Below are 18,355 nucleotides of genomic sequence, written 5' to 3'. Positions count from 1 at the left end.
TCTCCACCTCTGTTTTTCTTTCTCCTTCTGTCTCTCAGTTTTTGTTTTGTTTTTGTGTCTGTTTCTTACTTCCAGATACTCACCCTTCTTTTTTTTTTTTTTTTATGCATAAGCAAAACGGAGCTGAGCCAAAACAAGGGCTGCGTTCTGTTGGAACAGCAGAATATTTAATGAGTCAACTTTATCACCATTACTGTAGCGTCTCACTGTCTGCCAGTCTCATTATGACAGGACTCTCCAAGAACTGGACGCTCTCCACTGATACTCTTAAAAAACACTACTTCAGATCACATATATTTGCTCCTTTTTTGGAGGGTTGTTTCCCTAAAAAGATACCGAACCATCCGTGACCGTGGAAATGTTAGCGAGGATCAGTCGTTGAAGAATATCCTTTGTTGTTCACAGCTGAAGGTGACCTGGTCCCAATTATCTCATTAGCTGCAGACACGCGGTACATCGCAACTCCCGGGAGTCACAGACCCACGTGGACAAACACCCCAGAGTCGCAACAAAAGACGATCAAACCTATCAATAGGACTCCAATGATAGATGATATCAGCGTCGGATCGTTGAGGACGCCGCTCACCGTCTGACGGTGGTTAATTATTGGCTGCTGTTTCGTGGCATGTGTTTATAAATAAATAATGTGAAGCACATTTCATCATTCTTCCCTGTACGCCCGGAGGGGGTGGGGGGGGGTGGGGGATGTCAAACTAATTTATATCGCGTCAGAAGCTCTAGACTCTTCTTTTGCGCCAATCGTGTTGCGGCGCCATTTATAGTGTGTATGATGTAGAGCTGCCGCACAATTGGTCTGAACGCCCCATAAAACGTCGGGGGGGAATCCTTAGCGTCAGTATCTTTGGATACTACTATAATTTCCAGATGCGAATCCTCGTGTCGCCCAGCTAGCTTAATTTTGTATCGTAGAACAGTGAACGCTTCCACCATCTTTTTGCTGTTCAGAGCGAGAGAGAGAGAGAGAGAGAGTGAGCTACGTCATATCACATTAGCTAGCTACTATTTCCTTGCCTAGCAAAATGACTGAAACTATTCTTTTGTTGTTTATTTTTTGAGATTCCTGCATACTTTACCTTTGAAGGAATGAAGGTATTTTTAAAAAAAATGCTATTGTGTTTTTTAAGATCGTCTACTTTTAAAGTGATGTAAAAGAGAAACCTATACTTTAAAATTGATGTAAAAGAGAACCCTATCCCCCCCCCTGCCCCCCCCTCGCTGCCTGCAGTTCCCTCAGGTTCATATTATCTCTAAAAAACAGCAAATTGGAAAGGGTTAATTCAATTCCCAGCAGGCTGTGGCCAAGGCTAGGTACATTAACTCTCTCTCTCTCTCTCTCTCTCACTCTCTCTTTGTTTCAGTTAAAGTCTAATTACTTTTAGAGTGTGGCTTTACTCAGGCTATAAATAATGACAAATCAAGCTTGTCTCTTGTCTCTGCACACTCTGGAGTGAGTGGTTGGAGAACAAGACCAACGCTACTGTAGCAACGTCAATAAAACGGACACAACCCTGAGACGGAGGACGAGGTCCAACGTTACTGTTAAAGTACAGACGTTGTATAGTTATAGGTGTGTGTGTGTGTGTGAACACATGCATTTTTTTGGAGACAGAACAGACAGAGGGGACACTGTAGTCTCATGAGCGGTAACTAAATTATTTTCAACTCTATTTCATTACTGTGAGGAGTTCTGTCAGCGCAGGCTGATGATTGGCTCGGAGGGGGACGGGGGGGACGAGGGGGACGTGATGACAGCTGTGTCTTTACCTACAGTTACTGTTATTTTCTGTGTCTGTGTGCATTTGTAAGTGAATACGTCACTAGGACGGACGACAGGGACAGACAGACAGAGAGACAGAGAGACAGAGACAGAGAGACAGAGATTGCTCAGCTTATTTTCCTCCTCGTTAAGTCTCGCTCCCATCATCACCCTTCATCAGACACACACACACACACACACACACACACACAAATATGGTGTCGTCCATCAGCCTTGTCTCTCACTTGACTCGCGTTATTTCTCCTCTGATCCATTTCCTACTCCACACTTCCGGGACACTGATGAGACCCCCCCCCCCCCCCCTGAAATGAAGGGGAGTGAAGCGGACACTCATCAGTCTTCATCCAAACGCAATTAAACTGACACACACTCTCTCACACACACACACACTGTAACAAATCTTGCCAGGGTGTGTTCCACCTTTCGCTCACATCTGAGTCCAAACCCTTCGTCCCTTCGTCCTGTTTCGTGTTCCTTTTCCTCGTGAAGACTTGGTGGGAGAGAAAAGCAGCCAGCAGATAATTACAGACTGGTTGGGCTGGACATGATGAGCTTCTGTCTGTAGCTTTCAGCTGCTCTGCCCACATCGTTCCACATTGGCAACGACGCTGTTGCTGCTTCATGTGGGGGTTCGTTGGCTACGGTCGGATTTCTTTTCTTTTCTTCTTTTATTTCTTCTTTTGTTGTGCCTCTGCTTCCTCTTCAGTTTTAAGTAGTGTTCAACTGTGTGAGTTCAAAAATGTATGAAAAAGTGGATCTCATTTAACATAGTTTTTCCATCCATCCATTCATCCATCCATCCATCCAAGCCAGGCCACAGACTGACCACAAAGAATAAAAGGAAAATTCAAGGAAAAAAACCCCACTCAGTGTCTGCTATTTACTCCCAGTTCTACTCTGATGTAACAGTGAGGATTCTTACTTAACAAAGTTCTAAAATTTGCTCCATCGCAGACGGCCGTCGCAAAGAGGCTAATGGGCCACATGTGGCCACGGGAGCCACGTGTTGCAGACACCTGTTCAGTGGGTAAAGTGCTCTCCTCCATGACGGGAAACCTGGTCTGCCTCAGGGAGACGTGTTTCTTATTAATTCCCCCCCCCCCCCTCCCCCCACCTCCATTATGTGAATGAATGAATGAAGGAGGTCAAGAGAGAACAAATGGTCCGGTGTAACGCAGCACTGACAAACGAGGCTGATGTCACGCGTGTTCTCGCTAATGTGGTCGTAATGACACCCAGACCAGGCTTCAGTTACTGAAAAAACACAGGGTCGTAATATTTATAATGCATTTTTTATAATCCCTATATATTATTACCTCCTTATTATCTGCATCACACACAGCCGAGCTCAATGGTCAAATCAAACTGTCCGTGTAATTTAATTTTGAATTAATGGACGGTTGAAGTTAATTGTTTTAGCTCGAATTAAAGCCGGGTTAGTCTATAAAATCCAATTTTTTTTTATTTTTTTTTTGAGAAGTTTGTTAGTATCTCTGCAGTGTAAGAAAAGTAACATTTCTAAATTCATCATCATAATAAACTTCAGGCAGTATGAGTTGTTGTTTTTTTTATGACTCCTGGAGCTGGAAAGTTACACAGGTCCCTCAGGAACCAGGAAGTACCAGGAAGTACCAGGTACCGTGAACCCCCTGGTTGTTGTCAGTCAGTCAGTCACCTTAGATGAAAGCTCTCGGCTCAGTCTAAACATAGAAATTGTCAAAGTCTGACTTTTGGGAATTAATTTGGAGGCTTTATAATGTCTGCAGTGTCGGAGGAAGAAACTCTCGCAGCGTTGACCTGCAGGGGGAACAACATGTATTTTATTATCTTTATGGCCTGTTTTCTCAGTTCCTCAGTTAATATTGGACGTGTCAAACTTGAGGCCCATGGGCCTGATCTGGTTCATCATTTCTTAGTGCCCCCCCCCCCATCCCCCCAGGCCGCAACAGGGTGTGTTATTGTCTTTTAATAAAAGTATGTGCTCTCTAGGCGTGTACTACAACTCCCACAATGCTTTTTGATTTGCTACCTGCAAGATGAGATTTATAACAAGTGTGTACATGAAAAAAAATGACTGAATTATTTGGACTCTTTGGTCCAAAAAACTGACTTTTGACTGTTATTTGTCATTGATATAATTTAACCATAATTTTGTTTTTTTTTCTCATCCTTTGGTGTGTGTATTACATGGTTATTAAGGAGGATTTCTAGACCAGTGTTTCCCAAACTTTTTTTTTTCCTGGGGACCCATATTTTAAAAGTCACAAACCTTCGCGATTTAAGTCAACAGACATTATTCGTAAACTCCTGGGAAACATGATGCGAGACGACCCCCCCCAAAAAATCTTGTGACCCACCTGAGGGACGTGACCCAGTCTTTGGGAAACAGTGTTCTAGAGAGTGTGTCGTGTTTGTGTTCTTCATGATTCCACTCCTCACCAGTTCATGTATCTGAATATTTCAACATTTTATTTCACTGTTTCTCCAACCGTGGGCTTTCTATCCTGCAGGAGGAGATTTTGAAGAATCTTCCGGAGTTCTCTGGTTCTGACGAGGAACGTCTCCATGCTGTGACCACCTTATCGTCCCTCTGCAATGTTGAGATAACTGGAGGAGCGGCCGCACTGTCAGTGGACTGAAGACTGAAGTGAACACACTTCTTATATGACTGACACCTTAGACACTGTTTTTTTTTTAAGTCTCTAACTATAAATGAGTGGCAGCCATTTTGAAAAGATTATAGGGGAAGAAAAAAAAGCCAGAGAAACTTATTTCAGCTCCGTGACCCACTTATCACAGCGAGCTTACTGGGCTGAAGGAAACCTTGTTAGCATTTAGCAGGAAACGCTAGCGGAGGTAATGTGGTGATTTATATTGTGGCTCATTGATCCACTGACCTTCTGATGTGATTAAACACAGAGCGACAGCCACACGTGTGTGTGTGTGTTCGGGCAGATAAACACCTGCTGTAAATAACCCATGGTTTTTCTTTTGGCCTTGGAATCACTGACACAGTGAAGCACTGGTCTGTACAGATCCACAGACACAGAAACCCAACGGGGCTTTAAAGGTCCGTCAGATTCAACAGAGGAGCACTGACCCTGAGTGTGAGATTAGCAGGTGTTAGCATCATATCGTGTTTGTTCTGATCAAGAAAAGAGCGCCTTATATTCACCGTAAACCACATTTAAACATCGAGGTTTGATGTTCGTGGGAGGCGACGTTAAAGTCATGGCTTCGTGAAAATTAGTCCGTGTTTAGCCGAACAGCTGGGGTCACATTCACGTTTTTGTCACGTTGTCAGACCACATTAGGGTCAGACGTTTCAGGGTCATGTTACTGTCACTGACCCAGATCTGACATAATTAACCACCGGCCCCCCCTAGAGGAGAAGTTTCTCCCTGCTCTGATCAGAACACACACTCGTTAACCTACCTGCTAATTCTGCCGATAGACGTCGCTATTCAGCAGTTTGCGTTGTTAAACTTCCGAACTATCTTGACCTTCTTCTCCAGTTCAGCTGCTCAGTCTGTGCTGACCCCCATGACCACATTCACCTCCTTTTCTGCCACTCCTCCCAACACCCCAACTATCCAGTCAGTGTGTAAGCCCTGCCTCAGGGCCCAGTGGAGGATGAACGATGTGCCCACGATTGACTACGAGTTGCTGCTGTCCCCAGCCAGCTCTTCGCTCTCAGGCGGTCCTGGTGGTGGCAGCAGCATCGCCCCCCCGCTGACCCTGGTGGGGGTGGACACCGAGCAGCGTACTGCCTTGGCCTTCGTCGGCCTCCTCATGCTTTTCCTGATCTTCCTGCTGGTCAGGTGCTTCAGGATCCTGCTGGACCCCTACAGCCGCATGCCTGCATCATCCTGGACTGACCACAAGGAGGGGCTGGAGAGGGGTCAGTTTGAATATGCACTGGTGTAGGGTGAAAAAAAAACAAGTATTTTAAGGCACACTGTTGGATAAGACGTCCAATCAGACCTATGTGTTGTTGAAGCCAGTAGATCTAGGACGACGCCGTCCAGGCCCAGACACTTCCTGCCTAGTGAAGCTTTGGAAACTCTGTTTAAAATTTCAAACTTGATGTGAGATTCTTGACTTTTTAAATGTATGAGCACTTTTTGAAGACTGTTCTAAACCTGTGGTTTCATAAATGCAAGGTATTGTGTCAGTTTTTTTTAAGTTTATAAACAGGAAATTTGCTCGAAAAAGCACAACAAATCGAAAGAAAAGTTTTGTCAGAAACTGTTTGTAAAACTGGACTTTTGTTTGATTTTTTTTTCTTCTTTAACATCAGTTAACTCTGAAAGGTACACTTAATCACTAAAGTCATTTTCCTGAGGTTATTGATTGATAATCAATAATCAAATAAAGCAACAGAATTTGCTTCAAGAAGCTGTATTTTGTAAACTGTCAAGAACTATCTGCATTCTGATCTGTAGGGTTCGGGCCCTCGTCCAATCAACGATCTCCAGTTGACTGGAATTATACTGTGGATGTTCTCCAACAGTCCAATAACTGAGACTGTAAATGTTTTTTTTTTTTTGTATTGTTTTTTAATAAACCCTTTTATTCAGTTTCTTTTCCAAGGCTTCACTAGCGGGTGCCGACGGCTACTCCGACAAATCTGGTTTATAAAAGGCCACGCCCACCAATGACATCACTGGTGTTGTGACAGAGAACTTGACATGAAGCTGCTGTACAGCTGCCTTAACTGAAGGTAACATGGAAGTCCAACAACGTCACCATTTGGAAAACATCACTGTAAAGCTTGTATTTTGTTTTTTCAAATCAGACCCTGTTCTCAAGCCTCACGACGGAGGAGAGAGAGTTTACATTTTGAGCAGATACCCCTTTAATGAACCTGCGTCATTACAAAAGACTAAATATAGAACAAAGTACATAATCAAGTTCTTCAAATTGCCCCTTCTCCTGTAGTTTCTCGTAGACACCGATCGTGGAGCAGCACTGCAGTCCTAGGAGCTTTTTAATGCCTACGCAGGTAGTTCATCTCTCCGTGGAATCCTGTTGTTGTTTGTTTTGTGTCTCTCTGTGTCTATAAGCAAGAAGCCATATTGAAACTATCTAATCTCCTGTTGCTGCGAGTAGACTTTCTGTCATTTGTGTGGTAATGAATCAAACGGCAACTTTTAGGCAGAAAAAAGTTTTATTTTTCTATTCCTGACTCAGGTACGGGAGTCTACTTTTTGCTATCTTCTTCTCTGCGTTTCCTCCTAGACTGTAGGCTTTTGTGTGTTCTTCACGCAGTTGTATGTGGAAACAGTACAAGGCCGGTTTTTGATTTGAATTGTTGGTTGATTTTGATACACTTGGACGGCGACAGACTCTGGACAGTCCTCGCTCGTGACGTCGCAAATGAAATGGAATGTCTTTTCATCGCGTTTCACATTCGTCATCCATGAAGGTGGAAAGAAAAAAGGAAAAACTCAGGCACACAAGACTTAAAAATATAACCCACAATTCTTTATTGCCATTTACGTCACTGGACAAAAGTGTACAAGATGATGATATGAATCACTCTGATCTTACAGTCTGCCATTTGGTTGGACAAATCTTTGGTTTTCTTTTCTTTGTCTGCACAAAAACGATCAAATTAAAATGCTATTCCACGACGGCTGACTGATTTATTCGTCTTCATCGAGTGACCGTGCGACGGGATGATTGTCGTCGATGCTCACGGTTCAGTTGGACTTTGGTGTGAACATGATGTGTCAGGCTGGTCCTGATCGGACCCCCCCCCCACGTTGAGAATCATAAGGCATGTGATACAGTAGTGTTTCAAGTTTGTCACTGACGCTGTGATACAGTAAGCACACGCAGCACACTGCCTTTTTTTTCTCCTTCTTCTTAAAAACATAGTGGCAAATACAAGAAAACAATTACAAACTGACAATAAAGATACAAAGTATACAAAGCTTCCCAGGTTAGAAAAATGATTATGTGATATAAACATGGCCCAGGCTGTGGGACAGTGCAGCAACCTTGACTGAAAAGAGTAAAATATGACTTCGGGTTTTTGTTTTTTTTTTTTTGTTTTCTTTTTTTTTTGTTAGCACCAGAGATCCTTCCTGTAGATGGTCTTGTTTTGCATTACTGACGTTGTACAGACAGTGTAATCCTGTATGATCACAGACACAGAGGAATGTTGACTATGGTTTCATTGATGACTCCAGTGGTGTCTGTGGTTTTAAACGATTCAGTCGGTGAACCTCAAGTAAGACGCTACATTTGCATATTTTTGATTTTGCATATTGGCACTTCGGGCCTCAATTCTCAGGCTCACTACTACGAGTATTTGGTTTGGCAGCCTTGACATTAAAAAAAAAAAAATCAACATTTCACTTAAAAATATACAATTTAATTTTCAAGAAGCAAATTTGATAATAATGTTTGTTTGTTTGTTTGTTTTCAGCACAATACAAGAGACAGACACAAAAACACAACAACAAAACCTAGCAAAAAGAAATTGTCACTTTTACAATCCAGGTTCAAGACTGCACCTCATTTGTACAGCGTAAGTGATGGCATCGTTGGCTAGCACCGCTTCTCTCTCCGAGAGAAAATAAATCACGAGGAATGTGAGATAAACCTGACAAATCGGAGACTTTTTTTACTCGCAAAGTTTTGTGTTAACCTGTGTGTGTGTGTGTGTGTGTGTGCCCTAACGTCAGCTACAGCTCAGGAAACGTTAGCTGTAGATGTCGTTAGCTGTTAGCATGTCGTGTACCTGTGAGACTGGGCGTGTCCTCAGCTCTTTGTGTTGTAAACGAGGCTCAGACCTCAGCGTGAAGCCAAAGAGGTCAGATAAGGTCAGCTTATTGTCACTCGCGCTCGGCCGCCAAACGTTAGCTCTCGGACTCAGCACCGTTCTGTATGTTTTGGTGTTTGAAGCACAACTGCAGAGCAAATCAGAAGCTCCCAGACTGTGTCAGACACTAAAAGCTGCTTATCAGCTCCAAGGCCACTGCTGCTGGAGTCTAAATCCCCTCAAGGATAAATGTTCGTGTCTGATCTTCACTCTAAACACCGTTGTCTTCCCCCGCTCACGGTGGACACTGAGGCACCCTAGCACCCTCTAATGTTTTAAAGTCAGCATCACAGCATGGCGTCCACAGTCGGCAAGAGAATAAATGTGGAAGACAACACACACACGACTACCGCGCTGATCTCTGAGTGTGTGACGTTCGAGGTCAGATCGCTGTTTTTTTTTTTGTTTTGTTTTTTTTCTTCTGACAGAACTCTTGTTTTTGATCAAACGGAACAACAACTACGAACAGAAGAACCTGAAATGCTGTGTAAATGTTGCAGTCCTTCGTATTAACCTTTTTTTCTTTTTTTTTTAAACAGCAAAACACATGTAATGACACGCTACAAAACATAGAGGGGCCGAGGTGACAATTCTTCTTCCCCAGTGTTGTGATTTTAGGTTTTTGTTTTTTTTCATCTCAGAGATGACAGAGAGGTGTGAAGGTCCTCGGACCACAGTGATGGCACCTGACCCCCGATCTCTAGCCTACATATTGCTTCTATATACTTAATAAACACTACGGTGAGGAAGAAGGCACCACTTCAGCTTCTGCAGTGATTTTAAAAAAACTGACCACACATTTTTGCATCACAGGGATTTTTGGCCGCTCTCAGCACTTCACTTTGTTTGAAGGATTGTGTCTCTACAAAAGTGCTTCATGGACATGTGGGCCATCTGTCTGCTGTTTGGTCTCTACTCAGCACTGTGGTCCAAGAACATCCACACCGCTCTGCCACCTCTCCTTCACTGGCTCTCTCGGTGGAGAGGGAGTGCTAGGTCGGGTACGAGTGTAGGGGGCGCTACAGGAGGAAGTGTAGTCAGGATACAGGAAAAACCAAACAAAAACAGTATGAACATATAATAACATGAACAGTAACAAAGTGGTGGTAGGGTCGGGCCGATTGACTCAGTTTTTCAAAGCCCTTGATTATCTGGGGGGGTGAGGGGGAGGGACGGTCCTGCTGGGAGGAGAGAGTGACTGGATAAAAAGGTCAGGTTAAAACTCAAAGGCTTCAGGAATCAGTCCAGGGCAGCGACACATTCGGAGCTCAGTGCAGGTGGATGTGGAGCTTGATGCGCAGGGCGTCTCCTATTTCTCCTTGTAGGTAGTCACTGTCGTGCTGCTTCTCCAGCTGCTCTAGCCTCCGGGGCCCAAACAGCCTCAAACTGGCAATTTCCAGTCGGTAAGATCCGGCTGGAGGCGGCCTCTTGCCCAGTCGGAGTACGCTCTTTCCGTCGCGGCGTTCCAGCAGGCGGAAGTGTTCGTCGGCGTTCCCGTGGGTGATGACGTAACGCACGTGGTGCTCCAGCGGCTGCAGGGCGGGGAGGAGCTCGAGCAGAGGCTCCTTGTTGGATAACAAGGCCAGGGACAGGTTCATGGGGATGGAGGTCTGAGTGTCCACGCTGGCCATGCTCACCGCCGGCTCCTGACAGACAACCAACACGGAACGGTGTGATTAATGAGTCGGAAATTCCTAATTCATTCAAGCCTCGACCAAATAAGGAGAGAACTTAGAGAACTGTACCTGGTCCAGGTCGTTTTTATCGGCGTTGCGCTTGTGTCGTCCATTCTTTCCACCGCCGTTGATCTTACACTCGTAGCAGGCCTCAGGAGAAAGACTGTCGTCGTCCTCCTCACCTTCGATGAATTGGCCTGGGAATCCTGCTCCGGTCATACAGTGGCTGCACAGAAGATTAGATGAAGAGTTAATCCAGTCAGATGGTGTGTGTTCCTGTTAGAAAGGACTGAAGTGACCGCGGGACCAGGTCCTCCTCACCCCTGTCCGGCTCGGTAGAAGCCTCCGGGACATCCACACAGGTAGCCTCCGTCAGTGTTGGAGCAGCCGTAGATGCAGGGGTTGCTGCCCGAGGAACATTCGTTCACGTCCTGGCAGCCTCCGTTGGTCTGCTCAAAGTCAAAGCCGGACGGACACACGCACTTGAAGCTGCCCAGTGTGTTGTAGCAGGAGGCGGAGCCACACACTGACCCCGACTGACACTCGTTCTCATCTGCAGAGCAAAGAGAAGAAAGAACACGAAGGGTTGTCTATAGGGGGAAAAAAGTGTTTTTTCTGACGTAGGTTTGATATTTCTTTAATTATAAGATAAATATCTTCTTAAATGTCGATGTAAACTGGTGATAAATCTGACTGATAATTGAACCGGAAAAACTCTCAGGAGGTCTGTGTTGGTTCTCAGTCATCCAGGTCCTTTAATCCAAATATAGTTACATCGAAAACAACTGGACGGAGTAGGTTTTTTGTTTTTTTGAAGACGTTTCACCTCTTCATCCAAGAAGCTTCTTCAGTTCTGACTGACGACAACGGGAAATGTTCTGGTATTTACCCGTGACGAGGGTCGTTGCAGAAAGGGGGGGTAAGAACTAATAGTTAAGGACTAATAAAGAGTAGGGCTTTATTGACTAACAGTTTCACCTGATCGACACGTTTGGTTGTCCTTTGAAATGAAACTGAGGTCTGGTTGTCAGACTACTCTCAGGAGAAAAAAAATGCATGTCGTGGAAAGACTATTATAATCCAGAAGAAGAGTTTTTCTTGACGAATTAAATCACAATAATGAAACAAATGCATTTGTTCCAGGAATTACTTCGTTACTACAACAGCAGTGACCCGTCCTCACCTCCATCGCTCCTTAGAAAAATAACATTTTGCTGACGACAATGATGATTTAATCCACAGCCGTCCAGTCAGTGACTCACCCACACACTGGTTCCACTGGTAGTGCTGCACATATCCCTGTGGGCAGCCACAGCGGAAACCTCCCAGCATGTTCTGACAGCCGTGCTGACAGCGGTGATTACTGCTGCATTCATCCACATCTGGGAAGTGGAAGAAAAAAACAAAAAACAAAAAAGAGTTTGTCTCATTTGTCGTCATTAAAACACCGAACTCCCAGCTAGGTCTTTCTGGCTGTGCTCACCTTCACACTCCACACCGGTGGTGTCCAGGGAGAAACCCTTGGTGCATTCACAGTTGAAGCTCCCAGGCGTGTTAACGCACGAAGCCCGTGAACCGCAGGCACTGTTGACAGCAGCACACTCGTTGTTGTCTGTGAAAGAAAAAAAAAAAGGTTCACATTTCACCTTTGACAAACATGTCAGCAAGAAAAAAAAAAACTTGATCTTTTTCTCTGAGCGCTCACCGATACAGGCGGTCTGATGCTGGGCGAAACCAGGCGGACACTTGCAGGTGAAGCCGCCGATGGTGTTGACGCAGAGGAACTGACAGTTGTGCTGCTTGGTTGAACATTCGTCCAGATCTGAGAAGATAAGGTCGGGGAAAAAATGAAATCCACATTTATGAACTAAAATGACGTCAACGGATCAACACCGTGTTGAACTGTCGCTAATTTGTCAGATGACATTAATTAAGATATTGATTGGAAAAAAAAGTCATACCCTTGCAGGTCTTTCCGTCCGGCTGTAGGTTGTATCCCCTGGGGCAGGAGCAGAGGTAGCTGCCCTCTGTGTTTTTACACAGGAAGTTACATGGTTTCGGAGACAGACCGCACTCATCTAGATCTGAAAAAATCCAGACAGAAATATGTTGAGAATAGAAAGCTGGGAACCTTTAAAGAAAGTCTGAGAGGACTGATGTCGAAGAAAAGTCAGACTGAAAGAGGACTGATGTCGGTGTTGTTGTTCATACCGACGCAGGATGTCGCGGTAAAGTCGGTCTTGTATCCCAAATTACAGTGACAGCGGAACGATCCGATGGTGTTGATGCACTGACCGTTCTGACAGAGGTCTGGCATCACCTGACACTCGTTGATGTCTGAAAACACACACAAAATGACCAGTTCATAAAACAGTGTTTTTTTTTCTCTCACCTCAGTTCAGGAGCGGCTCAGTTTTTGTTTTTTTTTTGTTTTTTTTCCTCACCTCGTCCGTCCGTGGTGTACCCTGGTCCCAGTGGACACATCTTCTTGTACTGTACAGTACCAGGCAGTGGACACAGCTCACACAGTGAGCCCCAGCCGCGGCCCATGTTGCAGCAGCACTCTGACTTGGTCACACTGTTCCTGTTGGTGGACGACTGCTGGCACATGGTCTGCAGAACCTCAGTGAAACAGAAGCCCTTTCTGTTGGTTTTTGGAAAAAACACCAAGAAAAAACAAAAAAAAATCAAATATTACGTTCACGTTTTACTGCAGTAAAACCTGTGGCTGCGACACGTTCAGCTCTGCCAATCAGTCCGGTTTCTCTTACCGATACATTCCGTTCCAGTGGGGCTCGGCTCAAATCCTTCGTTGCAGTCGCAGCGGTAACTTCCCACCGTGTTGACACAACGTCCGTTCTTACAGATGCCGGGTTTGGAACGGCACTCGTTCAGGTCTGACGGAGGAAAGAGAAGAGAAGAAGCTCTCGTCAAACCAGTGGTTTTTAATTATTTTCTGTCATGCCCCCCCTTGAGGACAGAAATGATTTCACGCCCTCCACACCTCCGCAAGTTGCGATACTATTGAGAACCTGATAAAATGTATATTTCTATCTCTACAAACCACTGTGTGAGTTGCTGCCACCTACTGCATTGTTTCCCAAAGACTGGGTTGCGACCCTCAGGTGGGTCACAAGAGATTTTTTTTGTTTGTTTCCCAGAAGTTTATGAATAATATCTATTGACTTGGGACGCCAAGGTTTGTGACTTTTAAAATATGGGTCCCCAGAATAAAAAGTCTGGGAAACACTGACCTCGTGACTAGAGGCTTGTTATCATTCATGCATCACAGCAGCGTGTCACTCGTGTCCTCACCGCTCCCTAACCCATCAGTCCCACTCACCCATACACGTGACTAGAGGCTTGTTATCATTCATGCGTCACAGCAGCGTGTCACTTGTGTCCATCAGTCCCACTCACCCATACATCCCTCTCCATCTGGTCTGCGTTGCATGCCGGGAGGGCAGATACACATGAAGTTTCCGATGAGGTTTTTACAGCTCATGCCCTTGGAGTCACAGTCATCCAGACCCTCTGAGCATTCGTCCTGGTCTGATGGGGGACAGAGGAGCAGGGACAGAGGACAGGACGTGAGGACGTCTTATACGTCCTGTCAAATAAAATAACTTTTCCTGTGGTGACCTCTCACCTCTGCACATGCGTTGATCATCCCGCAGCACGTAGCCGGCAGGACACATGCACTCGTAGGAACCAAAGGTGTTGACACAACGGAAGGCACACAGCAGTGGATTCTGGGAGCACTCGTTGATGTCTGGACACAAAGAAGGAATTATTTTTCTTTCTTTTTTTTTTTTTTCTCTTTTGGTTTCATTGGTTGTTGCTTTTGCGAGCCACTGACCTTCGCAAGTCATCATGGACCCAGGCTCGAAACCCTCATGGCAGGAGCACTCGAAACCTCCGACCACGTTGGTGCAGGTTCCATTACCACAGGGGTTTCCTATGGAGCACTCATCGGTGTCTGCAGCACAGACAGAGATCACAGACGGCTGTAACACACCTCACTGCAGTGACTCGGTCATAATCCTCCTCAGGGTGGAGGAAGGAAGAACCAAAACCACTTTCACCACTCTGGTATAATTTAAGTATCAAATGAACTTAAACCCCAACATGCATGGGTTTAAACACTCGGAGGAAGAAGGAAAAAAAAAAACCCTCTGCTCTCTACAGAGAAAGACCGTCAGAGACCACCAGGGCTCAAACTGATCTTCTTACTAAAGGGCAAACAAACGACCCCTTCAAAAACTTAACGGAAATATGTTGCGGTACATTTGATCTAAAAAAAAAATGAAATATGTTGCGGTACGTTTGACCTAAAAAAATGTTTTAAGTAATTTTGTATATATTTAATTTTTTATGTTATTTTTTTAATTTTTGAATGTACCTAAATATTTTATTTTAAGGTTTGTTTTTATTTTATTATTTTATTGGTGGGATAAACTCTCCTCTCTGTAATTCTATCTGATTGACTGCTCAGTAAAAAAAAAAATCAGATGTAACTCTACAGTTACGCAGTACTTGAGTACTTTTTTACTCTACTCAAGTAATTATACTGACTACTTTTACTTCTACTTGAGTAATATTACTCTGAAGTAACATTACTTTTACTCGAGTACAATTCTTGGCTACTCTACCCTCCTCTGGTTATTTCAGTTGGACAAAGTAACTCACCGACACAGTTGACTCCGGTGTAATCCAGGTTGTAACCAAAGGGACATTCACAGCGGAAAGAACCGTCGGTGTTGATGCAGATACCGTTCTGGCAGATGCCAGGATTCTCCAGACACTCGTTCATATCTGAAGACAAAACCAACCCAAAGATACTTAGATACAAACAGAACACCAAACTTTTGACATTGACATCAACGCTCACCTTCACGGGCTTCACCCGGTCCAGGGACGACTCCGTGGCCGAAGGGACACAGGGTGCTGAAAGCAGCTGAAAAGGAAACATCGTCTCTTATATCAGTGTCATTCTTCCACATTGTGTGTCTGTTGTTGACATGACTGAGTGTCTCTGAGGTACAGACCATCTGTTTCCCGTGGGCACAGCTCACAGGGGAGACCCCAGCCCTCTCCAGGCATCTTACTGCAGCAGCACTTAGCCTTGGTGGTGTTGAAGGCTTTGGGGACGGAGCATTTACCCGCATCGAATTTGGTGAAACAGAAGCTCTCTCTGGTATCTGTCAAGAAAAAAAATACTTCAGTCCTGTCATGTAAAATTAAAGCTGGATTCTTCAAGCTTCATACTTCAGTCCTGTCATGTAAAAATTAAAGCTGGATTCGTCGAATAAAGAAAAGACGCAGCTGTAGCTGAACATCCAGCTGATTCTCTCTCACCGTAGCAACGACGTTTGTTGTCGGAGAGCACGAAGCCGGGCTGGCAGGAGCACTGGAAGCTGCCGGGGGTGTTGGTGCAGGTGCCAAACTGGCAGATGTTGGGCTCCTCACACTCGTTAATATCTGTGTGAGTAACAGAGAGAAGGGAGAGGAGAAAAAGGTTAGAGTCTGGTTTTATTGTCTTTCTAATTTTCTTGGAGGTCCACCAGGTGTCGTACCGATGCACTGGTCATTTTGCACTTCGTATCCTGGTGGACAGATGCATCTGAAGGATCCGTCCAGGTTCTGACATGTTCCTGGAGAACAAGTCCCGGGCAGACTCACACACTCGTTAATATCTGTTAAAAAAAAAACAAGAGAAAAAGTATTGAACTTGAGAGTCCATACAGTGTGAGTCATGTTCCAGCGTTAGCTTTAAATTCTTACCGACGCAATTCTTTCCATCAGGCGTGTTCTCGTAACCCTCGAGGCAGAGACACTGGAAGGATCCGAGTGCGTTGATGCACTGTCCGTTCCTGCAGACCTGGCCCTGGAGGGCGATGCACTCGTCCACGTCTGCACGGACAAGGAGCGTCATCAGGGTTAGGGTTAGAGAGACGACGTAGAATCTTTGTCTACCTCAGAATCTTAACTCCAGCTTTAACCCCACTGACGCTAACCTGCTACAGGACAGAATAAAACCAGTCCATACCCATGCAGTCGTTGTTGTGCGTGAGCTCAAACCCAGGGAAGCAGAGACAGTTGTAGGATCCCACGGTGTTTTTGCAGGTACCGTTACCACACGGCTGTCGGTCGCACTCGTCCACGTCTGGAAGAGAAATTCAAATATTTGTCTTAGGGCGTTGAAAATGTTCAACTTAATTTTTCAGAATTTAAGTTCAGTCTTCTCACCCATGCACATGGTCTGGTCAGCAGAAACCTTGAAGCCGTTCAGGCACAGACAGCGATAACTGCCCTCCGTGTCGATGCAGTCGCCGTGGCTGCAGACGTTGGGAATCTCCAGGCATTCGTTACGGTCTGAGGGAAAGAAATTTAAACAAAAAAAGTTCAGAATGTCGTCGTAATCGAAGTTAAGACTATGAAAAGAATGATGATAACAAATTTGTATTTGTATATCTGTAGTCAGATATACTGTACTAATCTAGTAATACTCTCCAGGCCCCAAAAAAACCCACCCTAATGCCATATATCAGGGGCCCTGCCCCTAATGTTTGGAACCATCGCTTGAAAAACAAGGTAAAACAGTAAAAGTTTTGTGCGACCCAAACTCCTTGTGTCTGCCCTGCCAAAATGAAAACTGACGTAGCAGCTTCCTCACTTACACAGAGTACGTTAAACGGCACTTTCCACTTAACAGCTCCGAAAGTTACGATGACAAAGACGGACACACACGCGGTGGACTCACCCACACAGGCCCCGCTGGGGGACAGTTTGAACCCTGGCGAACACTCGCATCGGTAGCTCCCTGGTATATTGATGCACTTGGCGTTCCGTTGGCACAGGTTGTCCCCGCTGTTGCACTCATCAATATCTGCGTTGGTGGAAGACGGAGAGAGAACAGCGTTATTTACAGGCTCTATTACCCTCTGCTGGCCGCAGACGGTGGGCCCGTGGACAGCAGGAGACAAACGCGACGGTTCCATCTTGGCTCTGGTTGCAGTTCAGGCTGTTTTGGCAGGACGTGGGTGATTTAAGATCCCGGCAGGTGTTTCCACTCAGAGCCATTATACTTGTCTTTACAAGGACATAATTCACGTGGGATGAAGCAGCAGTTGCTCTGCTGAGCAGAGCGCTTGTAAAAGTGCCTTTTACCCAGTGAGTGAGTGAGTGTGATGTAGTGTAAAACTGGAGGTGAGTGTTCGTGCCAGGAGCGAGTATAAACTACAGACTGTGTCAGTGACTCAGGAGTAGAGAGCCAGGGTGACCAGGGCGTCCAGCAGCTGATCATGTTTGACCTGTAGCAGATCATGTGACTGACTTAGGGCCCAGTGGTGCCTTAGTGGTTAAGGAAGCAGATTTTGGTCTGGAAGGCTTAAGGTTCAAGTCCACCAGCTGCCAGGGCAACGTCCCCACACACTGCTCCTCAGTGATGAGTTAAAAGCTGAGGTCACATTTTGGTTGTGTGCCGTGTCACGATGACAACTTTCACTTTCACCAACAAACAGATACAGAGAGAGTTGCAAAAAAAGTTTACCTTCACAGATCAGGAGTATGTTGTTGTAACTGAAGCCCATGGGACACTCGCAGCGGAAGCTTCCAATCTGATTGATACACACTCCGCTGGCACAGATACCTGGGATCTCCCTGCACTCGTCGATGTCGGCAGGAAAAGGGTTAGGGTTAGAAAAAGTTAGTCTGCAGAAAAAAAAAGCACAGCATTCATTAAAATATAATGCTGCCTGGATGTTAACCCGTATTTCCTTCCTCTTGACCTCAGAATGACCTTACCGATGGGTTTGCCGGTGTGAATGTCAATAATGAATCCAGGAGCCTGGTTTCCACAGAGCAGCTGGTACTCAGCTGAAACAGAGAGGACGCAGGGGTCAACACACACACAGACACACACACACACACACACACACACCTGTAACAGAGTTATGTCGGAGGATGTTGCGTCAGGACTCACAGGTGGCAGGAGTGGGACAGGCCTCACACGGCTTGTTCCCGGCTTTCCCTCCGTTGTAGGGGGCG

At 45.4% G+C, this 18,355-nt stretch overlaps 2 protein-coding genes across 2 annotated transcripts in view; one reads left to right on the top strand and one right to left on the bottom strand.

Moving 5' to 3' along the window:
- The window catches only part of LOC103393892 (cortexin-1-like), a 19,481-nt gene extending 11,813 nt beyond the window's left edge, over positions 1–7,668 (top strand). Inside the window, exon 2 of the mRNA XM_017031055.2 lies at positions 4,309–7,668. Coding sequence (XP_016886544.1) covers positions 5,342–5,725 — 384 coding nt within the window. The 5' untranslated portion in view covers positions 4,309–5,341 and the 3' untranslated portion in view covers positions 5,726–7,668. The remainder of the gene's footprint in view (positions 1–4,308) is intronic.
- Positions 7,669–9,787: 2,119 nt separating this feature from the next.
- Positions 9,788–18,355, bottom strand: part of fbn2b (fibrillin 2b) — an 88,479-nt gene continuing 79,911 nt past the window's right edge. The window contains 25 exon segments of the mRNA XM_025053476.1: positions 9,788–10,276; positions 10,376–10,532; positions 10,628–10,859; positions 11,569–11,688; positions 11,790–11,918; positions 12,012–12,128; positions 12,268–12,390; positions 12,518–12,643; positions 12,751–12,957; positions 13,078–13,203; positions 13,727–13,858; positions 13,956–14,078; positions 14,166–14,285; positions 14,996–15,121; positions 15,198–15,263; positions 15,355–15,507; positions 15,665–15,787; positions 15,883–16,002; positions 16,091–16,219; positions 16,356–16,472; positions 16,556–16,681; positions 17,070–17,195; positions 17,859–17,986; positions 18,115–18,184; positions 18,291–18,352. Of these exon segments, the coding sequence (XP_024909244.1) occupies positions 9,899–10,276; positions 10,376–10,532; positions 10,628–10,859; positions 11,569–11,688; positions 11,790–11,918; positions 12,012–12,128; positions 12,268–12,390; positions 12,518–12,643; positions 12,751–12,957; positions 13,078–13,203; positions 13,727–13,858; positions 13,956–14,078; positions 14,166–14,285; positions 14,996–15,121; positions 15,198–15,263; positions 15,355–15,507; positions 15,665–15,787; positions 15,883–16,002; positions 16,091–16,219; positions 16,356–16,472; positions 16,556–16,681; positions 17,070–17,195; positions 17,859–17,986; positions 18,115–18,184; positions 18,291–18,352 (3,436 nt within the window). The 3' untranslated portion in view covers positions 9,788–9,898.

This window comes from Cynoglossus semilaevis, chromosome 2 (assembly GCF_000523025.1).
Source record: "Cynoglossus semilaevis isolate Cse_v1.0 chromosome 2, Cse_v1.0, whole genome shotgun sequence".
NCBI classification, from domain to species: Eukaryota; Metazoa; Chordata; class Actinopteri; order Pleuronectiformes; family Cynoglossidae; genus Cynoglossus; species Cynoglossus semilaevis.
Note: the sequence above shows the minus strand (reverse complement) of the source record. Positions and strands in the feature narration are given on the sequence as shown.